The 25877-nt window shown below is 42.4% G+C and overlaps 1 protein-coding gene and 1 pseudogene across 1 annotated transcript in view; both read right to left on the reverse strand.

The window, feature by feature from the left end:
• ASPH (aspartate beta-hydroxylase) overlaps positions 1-25877 on the reverse strand; it is a 181941-nt gene that overhangs the window by 90513 nt on the left and 65551 nt on the right. The window contains exon 14 of the mRNA XM_032421682.1: positions 22322-22363. Coding sequence (XP_032277573.1) covers positions 22322-22363 — 42 coding nt within the window. The remainder of the gene's footprint in view (positions 1-22321; positions 22364-25877) is intronic.
• LOC116643288 lies at positions 19512-19647 on the reverse strand (annotated as a pseudogene).

Here is a 25877-nt window from a genome sequence, read left to right on the forward strand (position 1 = left end):
TTAGACCTTGGGGGGGGGGGGGGGCAGTAAATGAATGACTAGAATAGAAGGTTAAAAATTATTGGGCAAAATAAGAATTATAAAATACACTGGGAACACAGAGAAGCAAGACATTACCTCTAACTGGAACAATAAGCTAAGAATTAAGGAAGAATCTGGGGTTTGAGCTGCATTTTAAAGCACAAATCTCATTTGGGATGAGGTAGAGGCAGGCAAAACCTTCCAAAGAAAGAGGTAATTATAAACATGGAAATGTGAAAGAGGCAAGTTCAGGCCTGAAGAGTCAGGTAGAACCACAGAGGGTTCTGGGTTAGGAAGAGTGAGGGTCGAGGCTATGGAAGGGGCTGCGAGCCAGATTATGGAATTTCTTGCATAATATTCTGAGGGATTTAGACTTTGTTCCACAAGCCATGTGATATCAGTGATGGTTTTATTTTATTTTATTTTAAAAGATTTATTTATTTTTAGAGAGAGAGAGTGAGCATACGTGTGGGGGGTGGGGAGGGACAGAGGGAGAGAGAGAGAATTCTTAAGTAGACATCCCCCCCCACCCCAAGGGTGGAGTCCGACATGGGGCTCTAGCTCAGGACCCTGAGATCATGACCTGATCAGAGACTGAGTTGGAGGCTTAACTATACCACCCAGGTGCCCTTACTGATGGTTCTAATGACTGGCAGCAAGTAACCTGTATTTTAGGAAGTATTTTAGGAAGTTTCTTGTCGTGAGTACAGACAAGTGGAAAGGCAAAGAGCAGAAATACGAGGGGACCTCAGGAGTGGGAGGAGACACCGTCGCAGGGCTGAGGGAGCAGCAATGCAGGGAGAGGTAAATACCTGGCTAAATTAAATGGTGACATTTTAGGGGGAAAAAAAATGTAAACCGAAAACTCGGAGAAATAATTAAATTTGAAATGATCAAAGGAAAAAAATTACCGTTTCTTATCAGGAAAGCTTGCATTCAGACAAATCTATTTTCATGTTAATAAAAATACATGTTAATTTCATTACATCTTATAGATTTTCTTTTTTTTTAACACAACGCACTACTGATCATACTGTCACTTAGAGAGAGGTGGTGACATTCTAAAACGGCACAGGTTACTGTCAGCCCCAAAGATATGTTATGTGTTGTGATTCTTTTTATGAATAATGTGCAGTTTATTTTTATGCAAGAGCGTACCACATGTTTTGGTTTTTAACAGATGGCAAACTCTTTTTACCAGGGTTTTAAACTTGCACACTGGGAATGAAAACTATTTATACAGTAAACACTTTCGCTGATCCTATCTTTGGACAAGTTTAATTAAAGAATGAGATACCAATAGCACAATCAAGAGGACTCACGGGAGGAAGCGAGAACTTGCTTCCTTGCTGAATACATTATTTTACCCCAGCAATTTCAAGCATCCACGGAAATAAATGGCATGATGGAGTTTTATAATAAATCCCTTAAGCATTTAGCTTTTTTTGTGAGGTGTTTTCAAACCCAGTGTTAATAAAGCTTTAACACCCAAGGTAGAAGGAAAGCATAACTTACTCTTTAATGAGATGCCATGACAGCCATTGTTCCAATAGCTCTCCAACACCCTCACACCTTATTCAGCTTGTAGACGCTCCTTTTGTACATATAAACACTTTCTAGAAAAACATCCCTGAAGAACCAGTATTCTCTCACACTAAAAACATGAAATATGTTGGGATGTCATGAGGATTAAGTTTCAAATTCATCAAGAGCCTCTTAGAAACAGAACATGTGCATATAAACAATATTAAACAGCCTCTGGATTTGGGGCTCACTTTCATCTTCTATGAAATAATAAAAGGAGGGAAAGTAATGATAACAGTTGTTCCTAACCATATAGCAGGACGCCGCAAGGTGAAACAGTCATCCAAGGACAGGAGAATCCTGCAAAAACAGCAGGAGGGCAGGCTGAATCGCCTCCATATTTCACACGTGGAAAAAAGAAAAGCTCCAGGAGCCTAAGAGACTTATTCAAGATCAAAGAGCAAATAAGAATTGGTAGGGCTGATGGTGAAACTCCTGGTAAAGGACCCTTTCACTGTACTCTGAGAATTTTCTAGTTTTGATCAAGTGACTTTACACTGGTAAGAGGAATTTCAGTGCCTATGAGGAAAATGTTCATGGATAGAAAGACAAAAACAACGTTGACTTTAAAGGCTGGTGCAGGCTGAATAATACTCCTGTCTCCAAATTTCCTCTAATGTTGTTATAGGCCTCAACCTCCAAACACCACATTCAGCCCCATACTTTATTTTTTTTTAAAGATTTTATTTATTTGACAGAGAGAGACACAGCGAGAGAGGGAACACAAGCAGGGGGAGTGGAAGAGGGAGAAGCAGGCTTCCCGCGGAGCAGGGAGCCCGATGCAGGGCTCGATCCCAGAACCCTGGGATCATGACCCAAGCTGAAGGTAGACACATAACGACTGAGCCACCCACGTGCCCCAGCCCCATACTTTTTTTTTTTTAAGTTTTATTTATTTGACAGAGAGAGAGACAGCAAGAGAGGGAACACAAGCAGGGGGAGTGGGAGAGGGAGAAGCAGGCTTCCCACGGAGCAGGGAGCCCGATGCAGGGCTCGATCCCAGGATGCTGAGATCATGACCTGAACCGAAGGCAGACACTTAATGACTGAGCCACCCAGGCGCCCCACCCAGCCCCATACTTTAATCCAAAAACAAACCATCAAACCAAAAATTCAGTCTAAGATGACTGACCAAGAGCGGAGACCCCATGTGAGAATCTCCATCACTCCGGTGCCCGTGTACTAAGTATGTTTGACCCTATTAACCTACAAGCCAATTTAAACCCAGTCCTCCATTTTTCTTTCTTACTAATGAGTCTCTTCGCTCGTGTTTTATAATCACGGGGAAACTCTCCAGTAAGTGCACGGCTGAGCTATTATCATACTTCTCGGGGAGTATAAGACAATGTGCCCCCGGCCTCTTTCCTCAGCACACACAGAGGTATGCAGTTAATCACACAACACATCCCTGCTGGGCCCTATCCTGCTCTGCGCAGGACTGGCTGCAAAGCGCCTTGGAAAAAACAGACTGCCGAGAAATGCACGCAGGGCTCACGGCAGCAGTTAAAAAGCAAGATGCAGTATGAATCAAAGTGACAAGGCCCAAGAATAAAAGGCTCACCCAAGTTCATTGGTTTTATGTTGAAGCTATAATTTGTAATTAATGCGACTTCCACCCTACGACTAGCGGGATGACATTACTAATAACATCACTAATATGGTGGTATGGACGCACAAAGAAGTCGGTGATCCTTGGGGGAGAGGAGCCAAATTTCAGTGAAGCATAAAAATCAAGGTTATTACCTGAAACACACCTTTATCAAACCTTGCCTTTTGATAAGCATATCAATTAGAGGCATTGTGCTGTGTAGATTTCTTCCACTGTTATTTCAAATTTAGTTTTGAGTGACTCATACAACCTGAATAGAGCTGGTATTATAATCATGGTAGCGAATTAGCCCTGAACGCTCTAGATGAATTTCATATATATATACCTATTCTTATGAGTAGGCTCTAATAAATCTTTACATGGACCGGGAAAGGAACAAATAGGAGAAGGGAGCACTAGTGGTATTGACAAATTAAGGGAGAGAAAGGGTAAAAACCAATGGATATTAGAAAAAACAAATTACGACAATTTCCCCAAAAGTGATAGTGTCAAGAGTTTCCAGACAGGACTCTAATGAATTTAGACTGTTTTACAGAGAGCACCCCTGGGTCCCCAGGGGTACTGCTCCTGGAGTGAGGATGAGCGGGTTGTGCACAGAAAGACCTATAAGCTCTTCTCCATCAACCCCTCCTCTCTGTCACTAGAAAATAATTAAGTATCTGAATTCACAGGTCTATTCAAAGAGAATTCCACGGATACAAGCCTTGTTTGCTACTTGAGGACCAGCTCAAATATCTTTCCTCCATGAAGACTTCAGCACCCTACCCCCTGCCCCCCTGGCAGTGAGTTATTTGCTCCTCTGGGCTCCCTCAGCATTTTGCCCATAACCTCTACCTCCTTATATTGTAGTTATTTGCTTTATTTTAAGGGCACTCCACAGAGCGTGGCAAACAAAGGAAGTGGGAATATTTGTTAAATTAATAAATCATCCTCTTAGCTAGAAGCTATTGTCCCTTAGTCCCTACGAGCATTCTTTAAGAAGGGTCAATGCCCAGGGGTCAGCTCAAGTCCCAGGACCTGGTGAAACAGGATACACATTCACCCAACACAAATGAAGCCCCTGTGAAGAAGATGCTAGAGGGGCACCTGGGTGGCTCAGTCAGTTAAGCGTCTGCCTTCGGCTCAGGTCATGATCTCGGGGTCCTGGTATCAAGCCCCATATCAGGCTCCCTGCTCCATGGGAAGCCTGCTTCTCCCTCTCCCTCTGTGTGCTCGCTTGCTCTCTCTCTCTCAAATAAATGAAATCTTAAAAAAAAAAAAAAGATGTGTTTAGAAATACACACAATTCCTGAATTCTTAATCTCAGGAAACAAACTGAGGGTTGCTGGAGTGGTGGGGGGTGGGAGGGATGGGGTGGTTGGGTGATGGAAACTGGGGAGGGTATGTGCTATGGTGAGCACTATGAATTGTGTAAGACTGATGAATCACAGACCGGTACCTCTGAAACAAATAATATATTATATGTTAAAAAAAAGAAGATAGTAGGAAGGGAAAAATGAAGGGGGGAAATCGGAGGGGGAGATGAACCATGAGAGACTATGGACTCTGAGAAACAAACTGAGGGTTCTAGGGGGAGGGGGATGGGGGGATGGGTTAGCCTGGTGATGGGCATTAAGGAGGGCACGTTCTGCATGGAGCACTGGGTGTTATACGCAAACAATGAATCATGGAACACTACATCAAAAACTAATGATGTATTGTATGGTGATTAACATAATAAAAAAAAGAAATATACATAATTCCTCCTCTTACCCTCTTTATCCACACGTGCAGACTTCTTAAAAATTAACCCAAAGGCAAAAATCATTCTACCATAACCAAGTGAACAAATGTACTTAGGATTTGAAATGGGTTTAGAATTTGCAATGTAAGTTGCTGCATAGTTGCTTTAGGTGATTATAATCTGCAGTAGTGAGTAATTTGGAGGATGTATGCAACAGATGCCTTTCACCACATCAATGATGTTTTCTTATTATTTAATGATAAGAGTTTTTAAAAAAGTTCTCCCTGGCAACTCAAGGACGGGTCTACAGCAATGACCCGTTAAATGCTGAGCACCTTCTCTGTGGCGGGCAAAAAGGGAACCAGTCAAGTAAAATGCACTTGCCTTTTAGTATTAGGCCTCTATTTTTCTCAAAGCATCTTCATCCCATATAGGAATATATCTTCAATACATGATATGTCCTAGGTCCCGAGCTGCTTTGTAACCCATACATGATGCGGGTTAAATTAGTTAGCTCCAAGAGCTGAGAAGCAAAAATCCCAAAGAGGACAGTTTCCGCGCCTGGCTGCTACAGGAGGGTGGAGATAGACAGCAGCAGAGACAGGATCATTGATAACAACCACGTTCTTTGATACCTGAAGTTTGAGCATGTGTAGACGGCAAGTGAGAATTTATGAACATTATCCTCTTGCAATCCTGATTCAAATTCGCGAGGTTTAGCAAAGGAATGGATTCTCGTGTGAGGTGAGAGGAGTCTGCAGAGGAGACAGACATGAGCCCCAGAGGGTCCACGACCAGATTCAGACACAGACACCTCCCGAGCCCAGCTCAGTATGCTACCGATACCACGATGAGGAAGAGGCCTGTTCTTCTCAGATTCACATGCAGTTAGGTTTGCTGGCCATTTGTGACTCATACGCTTATCGTTAAGATAGCTGTTTAATAAACGTACAATGGTCCTTTCCGCAGTACAGGTCCGGCTCACAGTCATAGTGCTGCTCCTATCGCCGCACCGACCCCATGCCCTGCCGCTGGCACCCTGGACTAGCTCCTTAGCTGAGCAGGGCTGGCGAAGGGACTCTGGGGTGTGCCAGTGCCTCTGGAGGAATCCAAAGCTACTCCTCTATGTGGAGATACTTCAGGCAGGAAATGGCCTCCTGCTCCCAGCTTTGCTTGTTGTCTGTTCCCAAACCCCTGTGATAACGGCTTCTCCCCGTTTCTGAGATGTATTTGACGGTGGCCTTACTTCCCCCCCACCCTCCTGGACACCACCTGCTGCTTGCACCTAATTATCTGTCCCAGCCTTGAGTGTCTGCCTGACCTCAGGCTCCAGCCACTCCCACCCTGCTCAACGCCACTGCTGACTAGGCTCAGTAACAGCAAAAGACTGTAGGACCTAAGTCGATGGCCAGGAAGAAGAAGGAGCGTTCCAGCAAAGGAGAAAAGCATGACTGCCATTCCATGGTGTCAGGGATAAGTAAGAAGTCTGGCTTCCTGGGCAGAATGTAATAAAATCACCCAAACTGAAACTGAGAGGATTTGATTTATTTTCACTATTACTAATACTTTTTATTGTCAACACAAACTTGATTTTTAAGTGAAAAACATATAAACATACGGCAAGAATTAATGGCTGTAAATGCCAGGACCATTACATCAGAAGAATAAAAAATGCTCTGGAGAAGAGCTCTGTAATCAGACTGAGGTAATTTTCAGTAATGCATTTTCCAAACTAATGCACTCTCCAATTTGAAGTCTTATTTAAGTAAATGAATATATCTAACTGCTGACAGCACTGTCTTTTTATGACAGTTTTTGAAAGCTTGATTTTAAGCCGGCTTGGGCATATGTAGCTAATACCGTCATCTTTAATTTGCTTCGGTATACAAATAGACCATGTGTTAATACACAACAAAGTGGATTACTCTGACTTGAACACAGGGTCATATTTCCCATCAATCAAAAGAAAATTTAGATCTTGATGATCATTTTCAAACACACTAAATCTGAGTTTTTTTCCTTAATAAACTAATTTTACTCCCCTGCTCATGTTGTCACAATCATGGCAGAAATTAGCGCCGTAAGCTGTTGAGTGCTCAACGGGAAGCATTAGAATGGGATTTTAATGATAACAAAGAATTTGCTATTATTGTCCTGTGGTGTGTTTGACTGAAGATTCATTCTGGTAGAAACAGGTGCCCTGAATTATCCCTGGTACTACAGTATGGTGAAAATCATGAAATTAAAAATAAAAACAAAGCAAATGTGTATTTCAACACAGCTAAAAACTCGACTACACTTGCTGAGACTGGTAATATATGCTGGGCTTATTTAAATCACTAAAATTGCTGTAATTAAACTTCTCTCTAAATCAGACTTGTATAAGAGTCAGAAATCTCCTATAATTAACTTATCTGTAGAAGTAATCAGACAATAACTGCTGGTGTATTTTAGGAACCACTAAAACTACAGTAGCTGTTGAATGTAATGATTATAATAAATCTCTAACAGCCGTTCTCTTACAACCTCTTTTCACAGCTGCAAGGGGGGCAGGCAGGAAGACTTTTCTCGAAGCTTTTCCCGGAAGTGGTTTAAGTGTGCTAGTGCTACATTGCGCTTCGACACTCTGGGAAACTTACAACGGCGTCGTGGTGTGGCCTGAACTGAACCACCAGCCTGTGTGAATTACATCTAGGTGGGCTGCTGGTACTAATAATGAGGAACAGATTGTGTGTTAGGGACTGCTAAAGACAGTGAACCAAAGCACCTCCAGCAGGCAGCTACAAGACAGAAGACCTACCTAGACAGACCACATAATACTTAAGTTCAAAGCAGTGATGACTTGGTCAAGCCCATGTGAAGGACTCTCAGAAACCCAAGTCATTGAAGCTTAATGCCAGGTGTCTTCACAAACAGGTGCTACCGTTCTTACCTCAGTAAGATAAATGAATGAATGTTTTGACGGAAGAACGATGCTCCCCAAGCCAAGGCCATCTGAATCAAGGCTGTCCAATGTTTTTGTGCGTATTTTATTATAATAGAAAAATATATGAGAGTAAGGAGATATTGGAACATTCAAAGTACTATAACAGGTGAGAGAACACCACTCTCATGTGTTCATTCGCACACTTACTTGTTTCAACGATTACGTATCTGTAAGCTTTGTACACGAAGTTAATAGATAAAGAACCAATTGGGAAAATATTTTTACAATATCAAAACTAACAAGGAAATTAATATCAATATTAATGAAACCCTGAAAACCAATGAGAAGAAAAAAAAAGATATGACTAGGCAGTTTGCAGCAAGGGAATCCAGAATGGCTTACACATTTCAGATGTTCAGCTTCTCTAGTATTCAGGCAAAACAAAACATTCTAACATTCAGAGAATGTTAATATTCGTATTTCATTAAATCAATGAATTATCACCAATTTAAATCAATTAAATCAGTGAAATGTCACTGAAATATTAAAACAACTATTTGAAGGCACTGGAAAATGACCAAAGATAGGTAGAAACTTGTAACAGAAGAATTTATTCTTTCTTTTTTAGATTTTCTTTATTTGAGAGAGAGGGAGCATGCGCATGCACAAGAGAGCACGAGAGACAGAGGAGAGAGAGAGAGCAAGAGCACGCCTAAGCAGGGGGAGGGGGAGAGGGAGAGGGAGAAGCCCACTGAGCAGAGAGCCCGAAGCGGGGCTCAATCCCAGAACCCCGGGATCATGACCTGAGCCAAAGGCAGATGCTTAACCAATTGAGCCACCCAGGCACCCCCAGAAGAATTTATTCTTGAAAGACAGTTTCTACATTGGATAAGAATGGTGAGTTTGTGATTTTTTTGTGTAGGGTGGTGCTTGCTCCCAACCATCCCAAGTCAGGGATGAGTGGAAAACTGAGTCCTTCCCCACTAAAGAGGGCAGATCACAGCATGAAGAGAGCAGAGCAGATGAAATTTTAAAAGGGAAATCTTGGATGCAAGAGAGGCACAGAAGGGCCAAGATCCAAAATTTGAGAATAAAGTCAGCACAAATCCCGGGCTGACTGATAACTTTGCATCTTCATGAGTGGTTCCTGGGAGCCTGGTTTTGAAAAAGCAGGCAGAAACTCAATGAGGATAAACTAGTTATATATGGCTGCAAAGCAAAGTGCCCCCAAACCTAGCAGCTTACAACCACCATTAACATTTAGTATCTTACACAAGTTCCTTGCTATCTAGACCTGTCCAAAGGCTGTTTATATATTCTCATGACAAGGCAGCCAGTTTCCTCCAGAGCAAGCAAGTGATCCAAAGGAAAGGCAAGGTAGAAGGTGCAATGCTAGCCTTGGGATTCGCACTCTGCCAATCCTGCATGCCCTATTAGTCACATAGGTCAGCCCTATTCAATGGAAAGAGGAGGCACACACACAGAGGCACGCATACCAGGACGCAAGGATCACTGGGGGCCTTCCCGGAGGCTAACTACTACAGAAACCTACTTTTGAAAGACAGAACTCCTCTGGCGAAATGTGCAAATTTGTTTTGTTTTGCCTGAGTACATTTCTCAGTACACATCCAGTTTGCCTAGAAGAAATTAGAAGTCCTAATGGCTTAAAGTAGAAGACAGCAGAACTTCAGGCAGGCAAAGTGACTGGAAATTCAAATGATGAATCTCAGAAAGAAGCCCCCAAATCTGAGTATGAATTCTGCCCAAATCCTTAGCAGACCACTAAACTACACAGGCTCAGGGCACCTCCTGCCCCACTCTCCAGAGAGCTGTACTTAAAAAAACAGCAGCTGGAAGTTAACAAACCTGAGCAGAGAAAGCAGTTGCTTCATACTGCAGGGAGATGGATTTTTTAGTTTGAATCCAGGCAAGTTAACTGTCTACGGGTCACCAATAATCCTCAGGTGGAAAAAAAATTCCAGAGCTGCCATAACGTATTCTATACACAATCCAGCTTTTAGCCTAAAATTTCTAGACATGCAAAGAAACAGGAATCTCCTGATCCACACTCAGGGAGAAAAAAAAGCAGTCAGTAGCAACTGTCTCCAAGTGTGCCCAGATGCTGGGTTTATTAGAAAAACATTTCAAATGGGTAATTGTAAATAAGTATAGACATTTAAAGAAAAACATGGTAGGAATGAGTCACCAGATATGGAATCTCAACAGCGAAATGGAAATCTAGACTTGAAAAGAAGAGTAGCTAGGATGAAAATGTTACTCCATGAGCTCAACAGCAGATTTGAAAGAGCGGAAGAAAAATTCACTGAACTTGAAGACAGAGCAATAGAAATTATGCAATCTAAGGGCGAAAAATGCTAACAAAAAAGAACAAAGTTTCTGAGACATGTAGGACATCATCGTGCACTCCAACATGTGACTCTACTACAAGTAGTGGAGAGGAAAAGAAAAAAAAAAATTTGAAGAAACATGGCTAAATATGGCTGAAAAATACTTAACTCACAAGATTTTTTGATAAGAATTAGAGGAGAACCTATGTGAAAATAACATGAAATACAGTACATTCAAGACAGGTAAGGTTCATTCACACATTGATACTTCTGTCTATAAACTCTTCCTGCCCATCATCTGGGCCATTTGCATTTCATAATGTCACCATCAGATGAAGAGGTAAGGAAATGAAAGGATACTATCACCATCAGATGAAAAGGAAAGCGATTAAGTCATGTTTTTCATGCAATGACTATTTATTCAACTCATTTTATATTATGGGTAAATGCTATTGGAGGGATATGATGGTTTAATTTTATGTGTCAACTAAGTGAAGCCATGATAACCCAGATATTTGGTCAGACACATCTGCATGTTGCTGTGAAGATATTTTTTATATGAGAGGAACACTTAAATCAGTAGTCTCAGAGTAAAGCAGATTATCCACCAAAATGTAAGTGGGCCTCATCCAATCAGCTGAAGGCCTAAAGAAAAAGACTGATACCCCCCACACAACCACCACAAGGAAGAGGAATCTTGCCTCAACACTGCCTTTGGGCTTGAGCTGCAACATCAACTCTTCCTTGGGTCTCCAGCTTGCCTGCCTACCCTGCAGATTTTGGACTGGCTAGCCTCTGTAATCATGCGAGTCCATTTCTTACAATAAATCTGTGTCTCTGTTTCTGTCCATACACACACACACACACACACACACACACACACACACCCTATTATATTGATTCTGTATCTCTGGAGAACCTTGACTAATACAAAATGGGGGAGGGTATCATGGTTCCTTCCTTTTAGATGCCTTCTGTCTAAAAATTAAGGGAAAAACTCAAAATACATGCTAAAAATCTACAAGCATGGGGTGTCTTGGGAGTACAGAGGTAAAGTACATCTTCTGGTCTGGAGTAAGAGACAGGGGTGTAATCAGGGAAGGCTGCCTAGCAGAGGTAACCTCTAAGCTCATTTCTAAGGAGTAGGACTTTGCCAGGAGACTGTGCAGAGGGGAGGCAAGAAAGAGCATTGTGAACAGAGGAAAGCCATAAGCGGGAGCCAGAACTTGAGAAGCTTCAGGTGCTGTACTAATAAGTTTAGTTTTTATCCTCAGGATGATGGTGAACAACTTTGCTTAAATATGTTCCATTCAGCTGTAAGAATCCCAGGAAAAACTTCATTGACATATATATTTTTTAATAACAAGAAAACTTCTTAATGAGGCTTGATTGTTGCTCATGTTGGTTCTATCTCTGTTTTCCTTATGATCACAGAAAACCCAGAAGTATCCATACGAGGTACTAGTTGCATCAAGCTGATTTACTGCCTATATTATAATCTTCTAGGTCTTTAAGCTGTATTACAAATGGGATTTCTGTTAGTGTAAATGTGACTTGTTTTCTAGTGCCACCTGGTGCTCTGTTAGGGCACTGATTATTACTTTTCAAAAGAATACAAATAGTAACCAGGACATCTTTAAATGCCAAAATATACTGTTTAAGCATATCCTTAATTGTAATGAATGATATAATAGGATAGTAAGTATTAGTCTAAATCAAAGAAAAATTTCAGGAAAAGTCCTAGATTCAAGTGCAATTATAACACACGCAAACTCTCTCTCTCTCTCTCTCTCTCACACACACACACACACAGCAAAACACATTTCCTTTTTGCAGGCACGGGTATTCTGTTGCTTCTCAAATTCCTTTAAAGACTCACAAACTGTCAACTAATAACTGACACTTGATCTATGTTAAATCAGCCACGTGTTGTTTACTCTTATATTCAATGAATTATTCAAGCACCTCTTTTTAAGAAGCTCCAAGTCATTTTTGACGCCTGTCTTTCTCTCATACCTTATATCCTATCCATTAGCAAATTCTAGTGACTTTACGTGCAAATGCATGGAGAATCTACCCACCACTCACTTCCACTACCCCACATCCTAATTCCAACCATTATTACCTCTTGGCGTCTCCTAAGTGGTCTCCCTGCTTCCAATCTTGCACCCCCAGAGCCAGAATGAGGCTTCTGAAACATAAGGCTCATCATATCAACCTTCTGCTCTGAATCTCCCAGTGGCCATCTCGCTCAAGATAATATACAAAACCCTTATGGTTGGCAGCTTTCATAGCCCTGTGTGATTCGGACCCTGCGAGCCCTTTGATCTCACCCACTCCTATCCTTTCCCCTCCCACATTCCCCACCTGCCACACTGGCCTCCTCACTGATCTTCACACATGCTAAGCACACTCCCTCAAGGGCTATGGATGTGCTCTTCCATCCCTGGACTTCCTTGTCCCGGATGCTCGCTCAGCTCATTCCCTTGCATCTTCAAACGTTACTGTCCCAGAGGCCTCTCCACAGAGCAACACCCCTGCCCACGGTCATTCTCTTTAGTCTTTTCCTGTTTTACATTCCTTTTCATACTTATCACTATTATATTCTAATTTTTAACAATTACATATCTAACCTCCCACCCCCCCGCCCCAAACACACATATACTAAATTACAAGTACCAGGAGAACTGGGACTTAGTTTTTATTGACTGTGTTAGCCCCAGTGCCTAAAATAGGGCCTGGCACATAGTAGGTGCACAGTATGTACTCAATAAATGGATGAATAAAAGTAACTGAGTTTGACATCTAGTAAGCTGTTTGTGCACTGCATTACTTTGTAGTTCATGCATTTTGTGGTTGTGGGAAGATGGAATATATGGGAAAAGGTGACATCCAGTGGGGAGAAACTGATACAGCAACCTTATCTAAAACAGAAAGACTGATTCAGTTTAAGAATCTGGCAAATACGCTATTGTTCAACATAGTACTAGAAGTCCTAGCCACAGCAATCGGACAACAAAAAGAAATAAAAGGTATTCAAATTGGCAAAGAAGAAGTCAAACTCTCTCTCTTCGCAGACGACATGATACTTTATGTGGAAAACCCAAAAGACTCCACCCCCAAATTACTAACTCATACAGCAATTCAGTAATGTGGCAGGATACAAAATCAATGCACAGAAATCAGTTGCTTTCTTATACACTAACAACGCAACTGTAGAAAGAGAAATTAGAGAAACGATTCCATTTACAATAGCACCAAAAACCATAAGATACCTTGGAATAAACCTAACCAAAGAGGTAAAGGATCTATACTCTAGGAACTACAAAACACTCATGAAAGAAATTGAAGAAGACACAAAAAGATGGAAAAATATTCCATGCTCATGGATCGGAAGAATAAACATTGTGAAAATGTCTATGCTACCTAGAGCAATCTATACCTTCAATGCCATCCCGATCAAAATTCCAATGACATTTTTCAAAGTGCTGGAACAAACAATCCTAAAATTTGTATGGAATCAAAAAAGATCCCGAATCACCAAGGAAATGTTGAAAAAGAAAAACAAAGCTGGGGGCATCACGTTGCCTGATTTCAAGCTATATTACAAAGCTGTGAACACCAAGACAGCATGGTACTGGCACAAATACAGACATATAGGCCAATGGAACAGAATAGAGAACCCAGATATGGACCCTCAACTCTATGGTCAAATAATCTTTGACAAAGCAGGAAAAAACATGCAATGCAAAAAAGACAGTCTCTTCAATAAATGGTGCTGGGAAAATTGGACAGCCACATGCAGAAGAATGAAAATCGACCATTCTCTAACACCATTCACAAAGATAAACTCAAAGTGGATGAAAGACCTCAATGTGAGACAGGAATCCATCAAAATCCTAGAGAACATAGGCAGTAACCTCTTTGACATCGCCCACAGCAACTTCTTTCAAGATACATCTCCAAAAGCTAGTGAAACAAAAGCAAAAATGAACTTTTGGGACTTCATCAAGATAAAAAGCTTCTGCACAGCAAAGGAAACAGTCAACAAAACAAAGAGGCAACCCACAGAATGGGAGAAGATATTTGCAAATGACACTACAGATCAAGGGCTGGTATCCAAGATCTATAAAGAACTTCTCAAACTCAACACCCAGAAAACAAATAATCAAGTCCAAAAGTGGGCAGAAGATATGAAAAGACACTTCTCTGAAGAAGACATACAAATGGCTAAAAGACACATGAAAAAATGTTCATCATCATTAGCCATCAGGGAAATCCAAATCAAAACCACACTGACATACCACCTTACACCAGTTAGAACAGCAAAAATGGACAGGGAAAGAAACAATGTTGGAGAGGTTGTGGAGAAAGGGGAACCCTCTTACACTGTTGGTGGGAATGCAAGTTGGTACAGCCACTTTGGAAAACAGTGTGGAGGTTCCTCAAGAATTTAAGAATAGAGCTACCCTATGACCCAGCAATTGCACTCCTGGGTATTTACCCCAAAGACACAGATGTAGTAAAAAGAAGGGCCAAATGCACCCCAATGTTCATAGCAACAATGTCCGCAATAGCCAAACTGTGGAAAGAGCCGAGATGCCCTTCAACAGATGAATGGATAAAGAAGATGTGGTCCATATATACAATGGAATATTACTCAGCCATCAGAAAGGATGAATACCCAACTTTTACATCAACATGGATGGGACTGGAGGAGATTATGCTAAGTGAAATAAGTCAAGCAGAGAAAGTCAATTATCATATGGTTTCACTTATTTGTGGAACATAAGGAATAGCATGGAGGACACTAGGAGAAGGAAGGGAAAAATGGGGGGGGGGGGAATTGGAGGGAGAGATGAACCATGAGAGACTATGGACTCTGAGAAACAAACAGGGTTTGGGGGGGGGATTGGTTAGCCCGGTGATGGGTATTACGGAGGGCATGTACTGCATGGAGCACTGGGTGTTATACGAAAACAATGGATCGTGGATCACCACATCAAAAACTAATGATGTATTGCATGGTGACTAACAGAACATAATAAAATTTAAAAAAAAAAAAAAGAATCTGGCAAATAGGGCCTATTTTGGAATAAGCCCTGTTTCAAACCCATGACTCTCTAAAAGGAAAGGACACAGAATTATTAATTCTAAGTAAAAGCAAAATATTCTGCTCTTATCAGCAGTTCCTCATCAATACACCCGAGGGAAGATAACACTAGCAGAAAATCAGGCGACCTGGTAATTCATCCTGAGACAAATTCATAATGGCCATTTAAAAAAAAAATCTTCACTTCTATTATTATGAAACTAAAGTCTGACTATTAAAACACATTTCATTTTTTCACTGCATGTTCCAAAAATGGAATATTTCCCCTGCTCTCTTCCCCATAGTTAACAGCACCCTACGAATCTGAGTAAAAAAGAGGATGGAATTCCCAAAGCAAGCAATGAATTTCAATGGATTTTCAATGAATGTGGGGTAACACTGAGCATTAGAGCTTTTAATTCTAAGACAATTCCTGCATTTCACACCCAATAAAATACTTCAGGGACAAACATCTTTTGGTTGGTACCATTAGAAACTACCAGTTTCCCACAATAGGGTGTGATGAACCAAGCAAGCGAGGCTGTTCCATGGATTCTCTCCACAGATTCCCTGAAGAAACAGCCCAGAAAGCCCAGCACCCACCACAATGGAAAAGTCCCCTTTGGATCAGAAGCCTGAAGGACAAAACTGTACAGAGTATGGCGGGCAGTGTGGAGGGAGGCATGGTGCCCTAAGGATGAAATGGATCCTCTGAAGAGGGAGCAGCACCGCTGTGAGCAGTAGTCGGGGGTAGGGCTTACGTGTGTTCACTATCTGCAGGAACCAATGCCCACAGTCCACCCTCACCCTGTCTCTACCTTTGTCAGAAGCACTGAGATGGCGCGCCTGGGTGGCTCAGTCATTGGGCGTCTGCCTTCGGCTCAGGTCATGATCCCAGGGTCCTGGGATCGAGCCCCGCATCGGGCTCCCTGCTCCGCGGGAAGCCTGCTTCTCCCTCTCCCACTCCCCCTGCTTGTGTTCCCTCTCTTGCTGTCTCTCTCTCTGTCAAATAAATAAATAAAATCTTAAAAAAAAAAAAAAAAAAAAGAAGCACTGAGATGGACCTCCCAGGAGCAAACAAGTCAATATGTGAATGAGAAAGACTGATTTGCAGATACTCTCATAGCCTGGGTAGGACATCCCACTGGATGAAGGAAAATGTCAGACTCTCTGCCATGGCCTGGCCCCCGGAATTTCTCTCTGACTGCACAGCATATACTCTCAGCTTGGTCAGGGTGCTCCAGGTTCTCAGGCTTGGCTGTCCTGCCTCAGGACCTTTGCACAGGCTCTTCCTCTGCTGAGTGTGTTCCTAGCTCAGCATTCACACAGCTGCCTTGATGGTATCCCTAACCTCCAGAAGGACGTTCTCCCCTTACTGCCCTCCCCACCTCCCTCCAGCACACTCTTCTGCTTGGTATCCTTTAGAGCACTATCACTATTTCAGATTTTGTATGTGCTGCCGGATTCCCGACTGGGATGTGAGCTCCATGAAAGAAAGAATTTTGTCTGACTTATTCTCACCGGCATCCACTTGCCTACAACAACAGGATCTGGCATGCAGCAGGCATGCAAATATTTAAGTGGATAAATAAATTAGTGTACGTTTTTGTGAACGATGAAAAATTGACAGTTTTTTTTAACATTCTGATGATTTATTGCAACTTTTAGCATGGAACAGTAGCCATTTCCCTAAATTATGGTGGTAGAGTATACCTTGGTAACAAGAGTAAAACACTGCATGCTCAAGACTGCTAATTGCTGCTTCCTCTCAATATTTGATGCTCCCTTCTGAAGAACCAGAACCCTGAATTTTAGCTTTACCAATGTTCTCTCAGTTAAATGTAGTTCTCCTAAGAAATTTACTCCTTCTCCTCACTTCCTTCCTGTTATCTGGATGTGGTGATAATGGCTGGTGCTTGAATGGCCCTTTTGGAACATGAGGTTATAGACTAAGGATGGCAGAATGGCAAGAGAGGAGCTGGGTCCTTAATGAGCCATTAAATTGGTCCTAGGTTATTTATGTGGATAAGAAACAAACTCCTATCTTGTTTAAGCCACTGAAACTTGAGGTTTTTAAAAATTACATATAACTGTATTTAATTGTAATGGGAATGTGGTGATTTGTAGGGAAGGTCTGAATCCAGCTCAACCGGTGAAGACATAGGAGGAGGGGAAAAACAGGGGGCTGTTAAGAAACCAGGATTTTCCTTAAAAGTATTTATTTCCCTAACCAATATAGGACAGGAAAACCAGAATAAAGGACAAAGAGGATTTGTTTTTATCTCCTTTCTCCTTTAACTTGGGGTTGGTCTCTGGGATCACTGAGTGAGACGTGCACTAACATGGTCCCAAAAGCAGCCTCAGTACTACCTCCATGGTCTCTGCTTTGGAGCCACGACAAGACATGTCCACTGCTCCAAGGCCAACTGAATGATGTGAATCATTTTAGTGAGTTTTTTGTACAGCTAAATTTATACAATCTAAAAAAAAAAACCCACCCTTTATTTTTTAATTATATGTGTTGTACTTTGGGGGCTAAAAATACCTTTGCTTTTAGAACTGATTATGATAGTACATATGGATCTTTTAAAAGCACGTTTTAACAAAATCTTAAAACTGGCACACCTTGATTCACCCCCAAATCAACCAACTTCATTGCTAATCAAAGCAATCTGGAGTCCAGATATTTGCATAGTAATAGTAGTAGTAGACTGCATTTATGATTTACAGATAGTTTCATTTTATCTTCCTGTTTTGAAGTATACCCTGTGAGGCATTAAGAATCATGATCCTTATTTCTGGATGAAGAAACTGAAAGTGAAAGTGTATTTAACACTTGGAACACTTGTCAGTCCTGTGCTCCAAGCAGCATGGGTATGACGATCCCCGCATCCACTGAGCTCTGACATGTGAGGTCACAGAGGGGACCATGTAAACACTCTGGTTTCTTTAGGGATGACAACAGCTGTCTTCTTCTTACTCCAGTGTCACTGACTCAAGTTTTGGGTTTCCCAAGGATTTCCATCCTAAGAGTTCTATCTGGGTCTGGTTCTTACTCCTACAATTTGGGTTTTATAGAGCCTGTAATGTCTGTTCATATTAATCCTCTGAAATTGAAACATAATAGAAATTCATTCAAACAATATTCACTAAGTGCCTACTATGTGCCAAGCACAGGAAATGCAGCAGTGAGCAGAAGAGAAAAAATGTGTCTTCATGGAAATTTTATTCCAGTGGGAGGTTCAGACAATAAATACTGAAGAATTAAACTATCAAATATAATCACATGGTGTTATAGGGAAAACAAAGCAAGGAAACAGGGTATGGAAAGTAAGGGGTTTTTAACCTCAAATAAGGTTAGGGAGGTTCACTAAGAAGACTACAGTTGAGCAAAGATTGTGGCAAGCCATGTGGGTGCTGGGTAGAAGAGTCAACCTGGAAGGAACGGTCAGTGCAAAGGTCCTGGGTCCTGTGCGTGCTTGGCAGGGAAACCCATGTAGCTAGAGCAGAGTGAGCAAAGGAGAGAGAGTATTATAGGATGTGATGTTGGGGAGGAAACCAAGAGAAGACAGAGAAGGGAGAATGGATTTTATGAGGGCTTGTAAACCACGGCAAAGGACTTCGTTTTATTCTGAGGGATATACGAAGATGCTGGAGGCACTGGGCAACATGACACAGCTTAGGTTCTAAAGGGGTCACCGTGGCTACTGTATTGAGAAAGATTATAGAGACAAAGGTGGAAGCAGAAAGACCAGTTAGGAGGCAACCGGAATAATGCCGGCAAGAGACAGTGGTAGCTGGGAGCTGGGTGGTGGTGGGTGTCGGGGACAGGAGGCGGTGGAATTCTGGATATGCTGTGGGGAGAGGACTGACAGGACTTGCTGAGGGAAATACAGGGAGGCATGAAAGAGACGCTTCGTAGGAGGAGCAGGCTTCGAGAGGGAAGGTCAGGAGTTCAGTTTACACCAGTTAAGTTTGAAGTGATTATCAGATGTCCAAACGAGGTTCTCCGGCAGACACCGGGTAACGGTAACCCAGGCTGCAGGCGAGTGTGGTAATCCTTGGCAGACAGATATTTAAAGCGAGGAGATTAGGTCAGATCACCGAGGGAGTGTGTGCAGATGGAGCAATGCTCTGAGGACTGAGTCCTGGGGCACTTGAGTGCCAGATGGTCAGGGAGATGAGGAACAGCCCTCCAAAGAGGCTGAGAAAAGCACACACAGCAGAGAGTAGGAGAAAAACCAAGAGGATGTGGTAACCAGCAAGCCAAGTGAAGGAAGCATTCTAGAATCGAGGAAGTGATCAATTCTACACTTGATCTTAGCCAAAAGGCTGAGAAGCGATCAACTCTAGCAAAAGCTGATGATACCCTCCTCCTTGATTTGTTTTTTCTCCTTAGTACAGTTGTCCCTCCTTATCTGCAGGGGACCCATTCCAAGACTCCCAATGGATGCCAGAAACCACAGAGAGTACCAAACCCTATATATACTATGCTTTTTCCTATACATACATACCTATGATAAAGTTAAATTTATAAATTAGGCACCATAAGAGATTATTATTATAATTAATAATAAAATAGAACAAGTGTAACGATACACTGTAATAAAAGTTATATGAATGTGGTCTCTCTCTTTCTCAAAATATCTTGTACTCATCTTACTTAAGATGCTGTGAGATTAGAAAATGCCTACGTGATGAGATCAAGTGAGGGGAAGGACACAAGCATTGTGGCGTAGCATCAGGCTACTAGTGATCTTCTGACAATAGGTCAGAAAGAGGATCATCTGCTTGCTGACCACATCTGACCGCGGGTCACTGAAATCGTAGAAAACAAAACTGGGGAGAAGGGGGCTACTTACTTATCACGATCAGAGTATGCCGTGGTGTCCTGGCAGATCAGGAAGGTGGGGCAGCATGGAGAACTCGGGTCATGACTGAGCTAAATCCCAGTCATCTACGTAGAAAAGTCAACAGTTTCTAACACCGACGAGAAAGTTGCACAAGTAGCTAGTTATTTAGAAATGTGTAGGTAAGTACTAGAAGAAACAGCTAAAAGAAACTCAGGGATGGGCCTCATAGACAGGGATTAGGGAGGTAGAAGGCTGCTGTGTTTCATTAAAAGTCATACTTTTAAAACTGTATCTTGGTATTGCTTTCATAAAAAATTAAATACATGGGGCGCCTGGGTGGCTCAGTCGTTAAGCGTCTGCCTTCGGCTCAGGTCATGATCCCGGGGTCCTGGGATCGAGCCCCGCATCGGGCTCCCTGCTCCGCAGGAGGCCTGCTTCTCCCTCTCCCACTCCCCCTGCTTGTGTTCCCTCTCTGGCTGTGTCTCTCTCTGTCAAATAAACAAATAGAATCTTTAAAAAAAAAAAAATTAAATACAACAAGTCAGGGGAAAAAAAAAAAAGCATGACTAAATGCCTAGTTCCCAGCCTACGGGCTGCAAAATTACAGCCAGAGGCCAGCAACTCTGTATGCTCACCAAATAATTATACACTAAGACCATGTACATGATGTATTATTATAACATGTTATGTACTATAATATCTTCTCAAATATAGACACTGCTTTCATCACTAAAAATTAAAGGCATTTCTGAAATTGTAATGTTCAATCATTAAAGATTTTATCATTCAAATATTAAAAGCAAACAGAACTACCCTATGATCCAGTATTCGCACTACTGTGTATTCACCCAAAAAATACAAAAACACTAATTCAAAGGGATACATGCACCCCTATGTTTATAGCAGCATTCTTTATGACAGCCAAACTATCAAAGTAGCCCAAGTGTCCATCGATAGAAGAATGGATAAAGAAGATGTGGTATATATACAATGCAATATTATTCAGCCATAAAAATAAAAGACTGTAATCGTGCCATTTGCAACAACGTGGATAGAGCTAGATAGTATAATGGATGCTAAGTACAGTAAGTCAGTCAGAGAAAAACAAATACCATATGATCTCATTCATGTGTAGAATGTAAGAAAAAAATGAGCAAGGGAAAAAAATATAGGGAGACAGACACACACAAGCCAAGAAACAGATTGTCAACTATAGAGAATAAACTGATGGTTACCAGAGGGGAGGCAGGTGGGGGAGGTTGGGGATTAAAGAGCACACTAATCATGATGAAAAAATTAATTAATTAATTAAATGATATAAAAAAATATTTGTGAGGGATAAAATTAGTAGCCTTACTATTTAGAGATTCTTATTGTCTAAGCTTGAATTAAATACTGAAAAATAAAAATGTCCACAATTGGAAAGAACAAAGGGAAGTAGAATATGCAAAAAAAAAAAAAAAAAAGCATAAGCACTATTCCATGATCATCTATGTAATTGTTTAACTTAGTTCCTCACTCCAAGTAAGCTAAGGAATCTTTGTAAGAGCTGACTTAAAATTCTATTGGGTTATTTAATTTATTAGAATCCCATTGTAATCAACTGTGGGAAGGCAGAGATGATTCTTTCTTTATGGATGTAACCTTCTTTGCATGTCCTTCCAACAATTCAGAGTTCCTTATAAAAAGAGAACATGTTCTAGTAATTTCTGGATCTCTATTCCTGGCACGGATGTTAATATAAACAATAATATTTAACATTTCCTAAGTGCTTTCCCTGCGCCATACACTGCTTTAAGTACCTTACACATATTTTCATTTAATTACTATCGTAGAAACAGGAGTCTTCTGGTCCCTGAACTTGGTACTATTTTATTCCCATATCACAGAGAGGAAACTGAGGCACAGAGGGCAAGGAATTCTCAGACATACATATAGTGAACAGCAAAACCAGGATTAGAAACCAGGCTACCTCTTTAGAGACTTTGCTCTTAATGTTTATGTAAATATTGATAAATGTTTGTTGATAAAACCATCGAAATAATAAACCCAGAGGCAATTTCTCTTCACTGGTGATACAAAATAAAATCAGCATGTTATTCATGAATAGTGTGATGATTTTCTTCCTATGTATATTTGAAAGGCAGTTTATTTGGTGATCTCACCTTTTTCTTTTATTTCTGGATCATCTGTTTTTCTATTTGTTTCTGAAAAGTAAAGACAAAACAAAGTAAGTATTGTGAAAGTCCCCATTCGCTATCTCAAAATACAGGACCATATTTAAATGAATTCAAATAAATATAATTTAAGAAAAATATTTCTGGGCATAGAATTCCAATTTTCCTAAACCCTGAATTCTTTACACATGAAATTTGTTACAAAATACTGAGATTAGACTCATTTGAATTGCTTTTAAAAGTCACCAGGCTTATACTTATAAAAGTAACCAGGTGTGAGGCACCAGGCTAAGTATTCCTCATTAATAGGAAAGTAGGGCTGTGGGTCATCTCCTCCAAAAGTGCCTCTGTGGGTATAAAGGCGAACTGGAGTGGAGTGAAGCCCTCACCAAAGCTTGTTCAATATTGATACTGTCTCCTAAAACCAGAAGACCTTAACAGCCACCATGTGCTTTAAAGAAATGCCACATGTCCCCCTCACTGGGGTGACACCAGTCTCACTTCCCCAAGGACTTCACACATACACAGCTGGAACACTAAGGGTTGCTGCACTGAGCCCAGGTGCTGAGGAGCCGAGATGGGCCAGACAGCCCACCTGTGTCAGCCTCTCATAAGTTAACCACAGTCGTAGGGTCTCTCCCACGAATGGGACCGTGTGCAGTAAAACCCACCCAGAACCTCGACCAAACAACATCCACCTTACATGGAAAACTATGGCACATGAACTGACCCTGTGCTTATAACCTCATTTCTGCACTATCTCAGATCTGGCCCACTGTTTCATAGAAGTTGGGGTCTAGCTAAATTTCACGGTAGACCAGTTGATTATAGTTCCCGTAGGTACTTATCTAGCTTTGGGTATTTCTAGGAATACGTGTATAGGCATGTGTGTGGGAGTCAGGATAGCGCAGAGTTTGGGAGACTGATACAAAATCAGACTCAGTTCTTCCCCCAGAGTAGACCGGGCCGTGGGGTGAGATCAGGGGTACAACCACTGAACACTCGATTTTTTTGCTCGCCGGCTTCCTCCATACATTCCTATCAAACATTGCACTTTTTAGAAGTGACAAGTAAATGGGAGGCAGGCTTCCAATACAAGGGAGGGCTTTTTATAGGTCAGGCGTTTCAAGACACCAATGGAGAGGAAGGGAATGACCTGTGAAAGCTGCAGAGTGCAGGCTCAGTCTAAGTACATCGCGCCCCCCTACTGCCTCCTGCCTCTCTAGGGGGAGGTCTGTCTCCCTCTGTGCAAAGGAAGAAGCTGAGGCTGGGAAAGTCGAGTGCCTGACCTATCAAGGTCAGCTGTTTACATCATTCCAAAGCATATAATCTTCCCAGTGCCCTTCCCTACCTTCCCTGAAAGAGAAACGGGAGATAGGGACATGCAGGCTTTGCCTCGTGCAACGAGTGGGTTTTATCAAGTTGACTGGCACACTCTTCCTGCCAGTGCTGCAGGACGTACACGGGATATTTAAAAACAAAAACAAAAACAAAAAGCCATTCTAGATCTCTGTCGAATGTCCTAGAATTTCTGATCGTATTAACCATAACCTCCTTTATCAAAAAGTTAGGCAGCGCATCATTTCATAGGATGCACTCTCGGAGGACACAGGATTGAGGAAAAACATCAACACACAATCCTGGTCCCCAAGGGGCCCTTCCAGTGCTACCAGCAGTGCTTGCAGGAAGGCTGTGCCCCTCCACGTTCTCCAGGAATCCGTCGCCTGGCACGGGGCTGGGGTCATCTGAAAACGCAAGCACGAAATGCAAGTTGCTAACCTGACTAGAGAGAACAGGTGGGTGCTACCCACGAAGAGGAGTTTAGGGCTCACCACACATCTTCCCGCCCCCAGGGGAGAAGTAAGGAAGGAGGAGTGGTTTGAATGGGTCCCATTTTAAATGGGTAGGAGGGCCCTGGCCAGGCACCCTCCGGGGAACAAGGGCCACCATTTTTCTTCCTCCCCAGCAGCAGTATTTACGAGAGGGCAATGAGCCTGACCGAAGAAGGTCCAGGCCAGACTTCCCCAGCTCTGGGCAAGAGCTCTCTCTCTCACGTCCCCTTCTGCCCTTCACCTCACACCAACATGTGGACATCTGTGACTCGTGTTTGGATATGGGGAAATGAGCAGAGCAGGCATTTTGGCCCCTCTGATTTTCAGTGGGTAAAAGCGTTTTCAGAGATCCAGCTTCCCTCACTAGTATTCTGCAGAGCTCACAGTAAAGTGTTACTCTGCTTTACTTTATTCTCTGTGTACACATGCTTTATTCTCTGCATGCTTTATTCTCTGTGTACACTTGCTTCCCTGGGAGACCCCATGGGGACCTCGCCGTGCCCCAGAGGAGAAGGACTTACTGGATGCTTACTGGGTGCCAGGCATTGTTCTAAGCACTTACTGCAGACGATCCCATCAACCCCATCAACCCTGGGAGGTAGTTTTAATTTTATGGATAAGGAAACTAAGGCTTAGAGAGGCTCAGGAATCTTGCCAAAGGTCACAGAACAGGTAAGACTGATTTAGAAAGTATCCTCTGTAATAATACTTCAATCACACTCTGTATGTTCCAATGACGGGCAGTGTCCAAGTTAAAGGGAGCTATCTGCTCAGCCCAATTCTGAAAATTACCCACGCCCAAGTTCACTTGTAACTCATACTTAGGGTTTAAGCACTCGTATCCAAGAAGAAAGGTGTGATGCAATCCCTAACTGTACTTACTTTTTTCCCCCTCTCAGGATAAGGAAAACCTTACTAAAAAGAACGGGATCTTAATCATTCAAAAATGATCATACACCATTAAAGAAAATCACTTAATATCCTGAACTCTATGCTGTTCCAGTACCTGTGCTTCCCTGCTTACTGACCAGTTCTTCTTGGCCCTCACGCACATCCAAAGCTAATTTCCATCCGGGCCCAGTTGCCCTCGCCAGTTCCTCATGTCCCTGGCATCTGTGACTCTCCAGGACTCTGTTTCCCCGGCGCTGGCCCATTCAGCCAGCCACAACTTTCCTGTCCCCCTTCTCTGTCTCTCTGCCAGTGCTTCCCGAGGTCGGCCCGTCCACCGTCACCTGGACTATTACTTGTTAGTCTCCGACCTGCTCTCCTGCCTGCATTCTGGCCTCCCTCCAACTGTTTCCACCTGCCACCTGTTGCCCACGTGCTCACCATGAAGGACCATGGCTGGCAGGTGTCTCGGCCTCTCTGCCCCTCAGTTTCCTTATCTGCAAGCCGGGATAAGCCCCACCTGCTGGGAAAACGCAAGTGCCCGACACACACAAAGCACTCGGCAGAGGCCATGCGGTCAGTAAAAGTGGGTCTGTTTGTGGTTCGTCTCCCCTCCGATTTCGCTCAGCGCTCGGCAGAGGCCATGCAGTCAGTAAAAGGGGGTCTGTTTGTGGTTCGTCTCCTCTCCGATTTCGCTCAGCGCTCGGCAGAGGCCATGCAGTCAGTAAAAGTGGGTCTGTTTGTGGTTCGTCTCCCCCTCCGATTTCGCTCAGCGCTCGGCAGAGGCCATGCGGTCAGTAAAAGTGGGTCTGTGTGGTTTGTCT

Source organism: Phoca vitulina, unplaced genomic scaffold (assembly GCF_004348235.1).
Source record: "Phoca vitulina isolate PV1807 unplaced genomic scaffold, GSC_HSeal_1.0 scaffold25, whole genome shotgun sequence".
Lineage (NCBI taxonomy): Eukaryota > Metazoa > Chordata > Mammalia > Carnivora > Phocidae > Phoca > Phoca vitulina.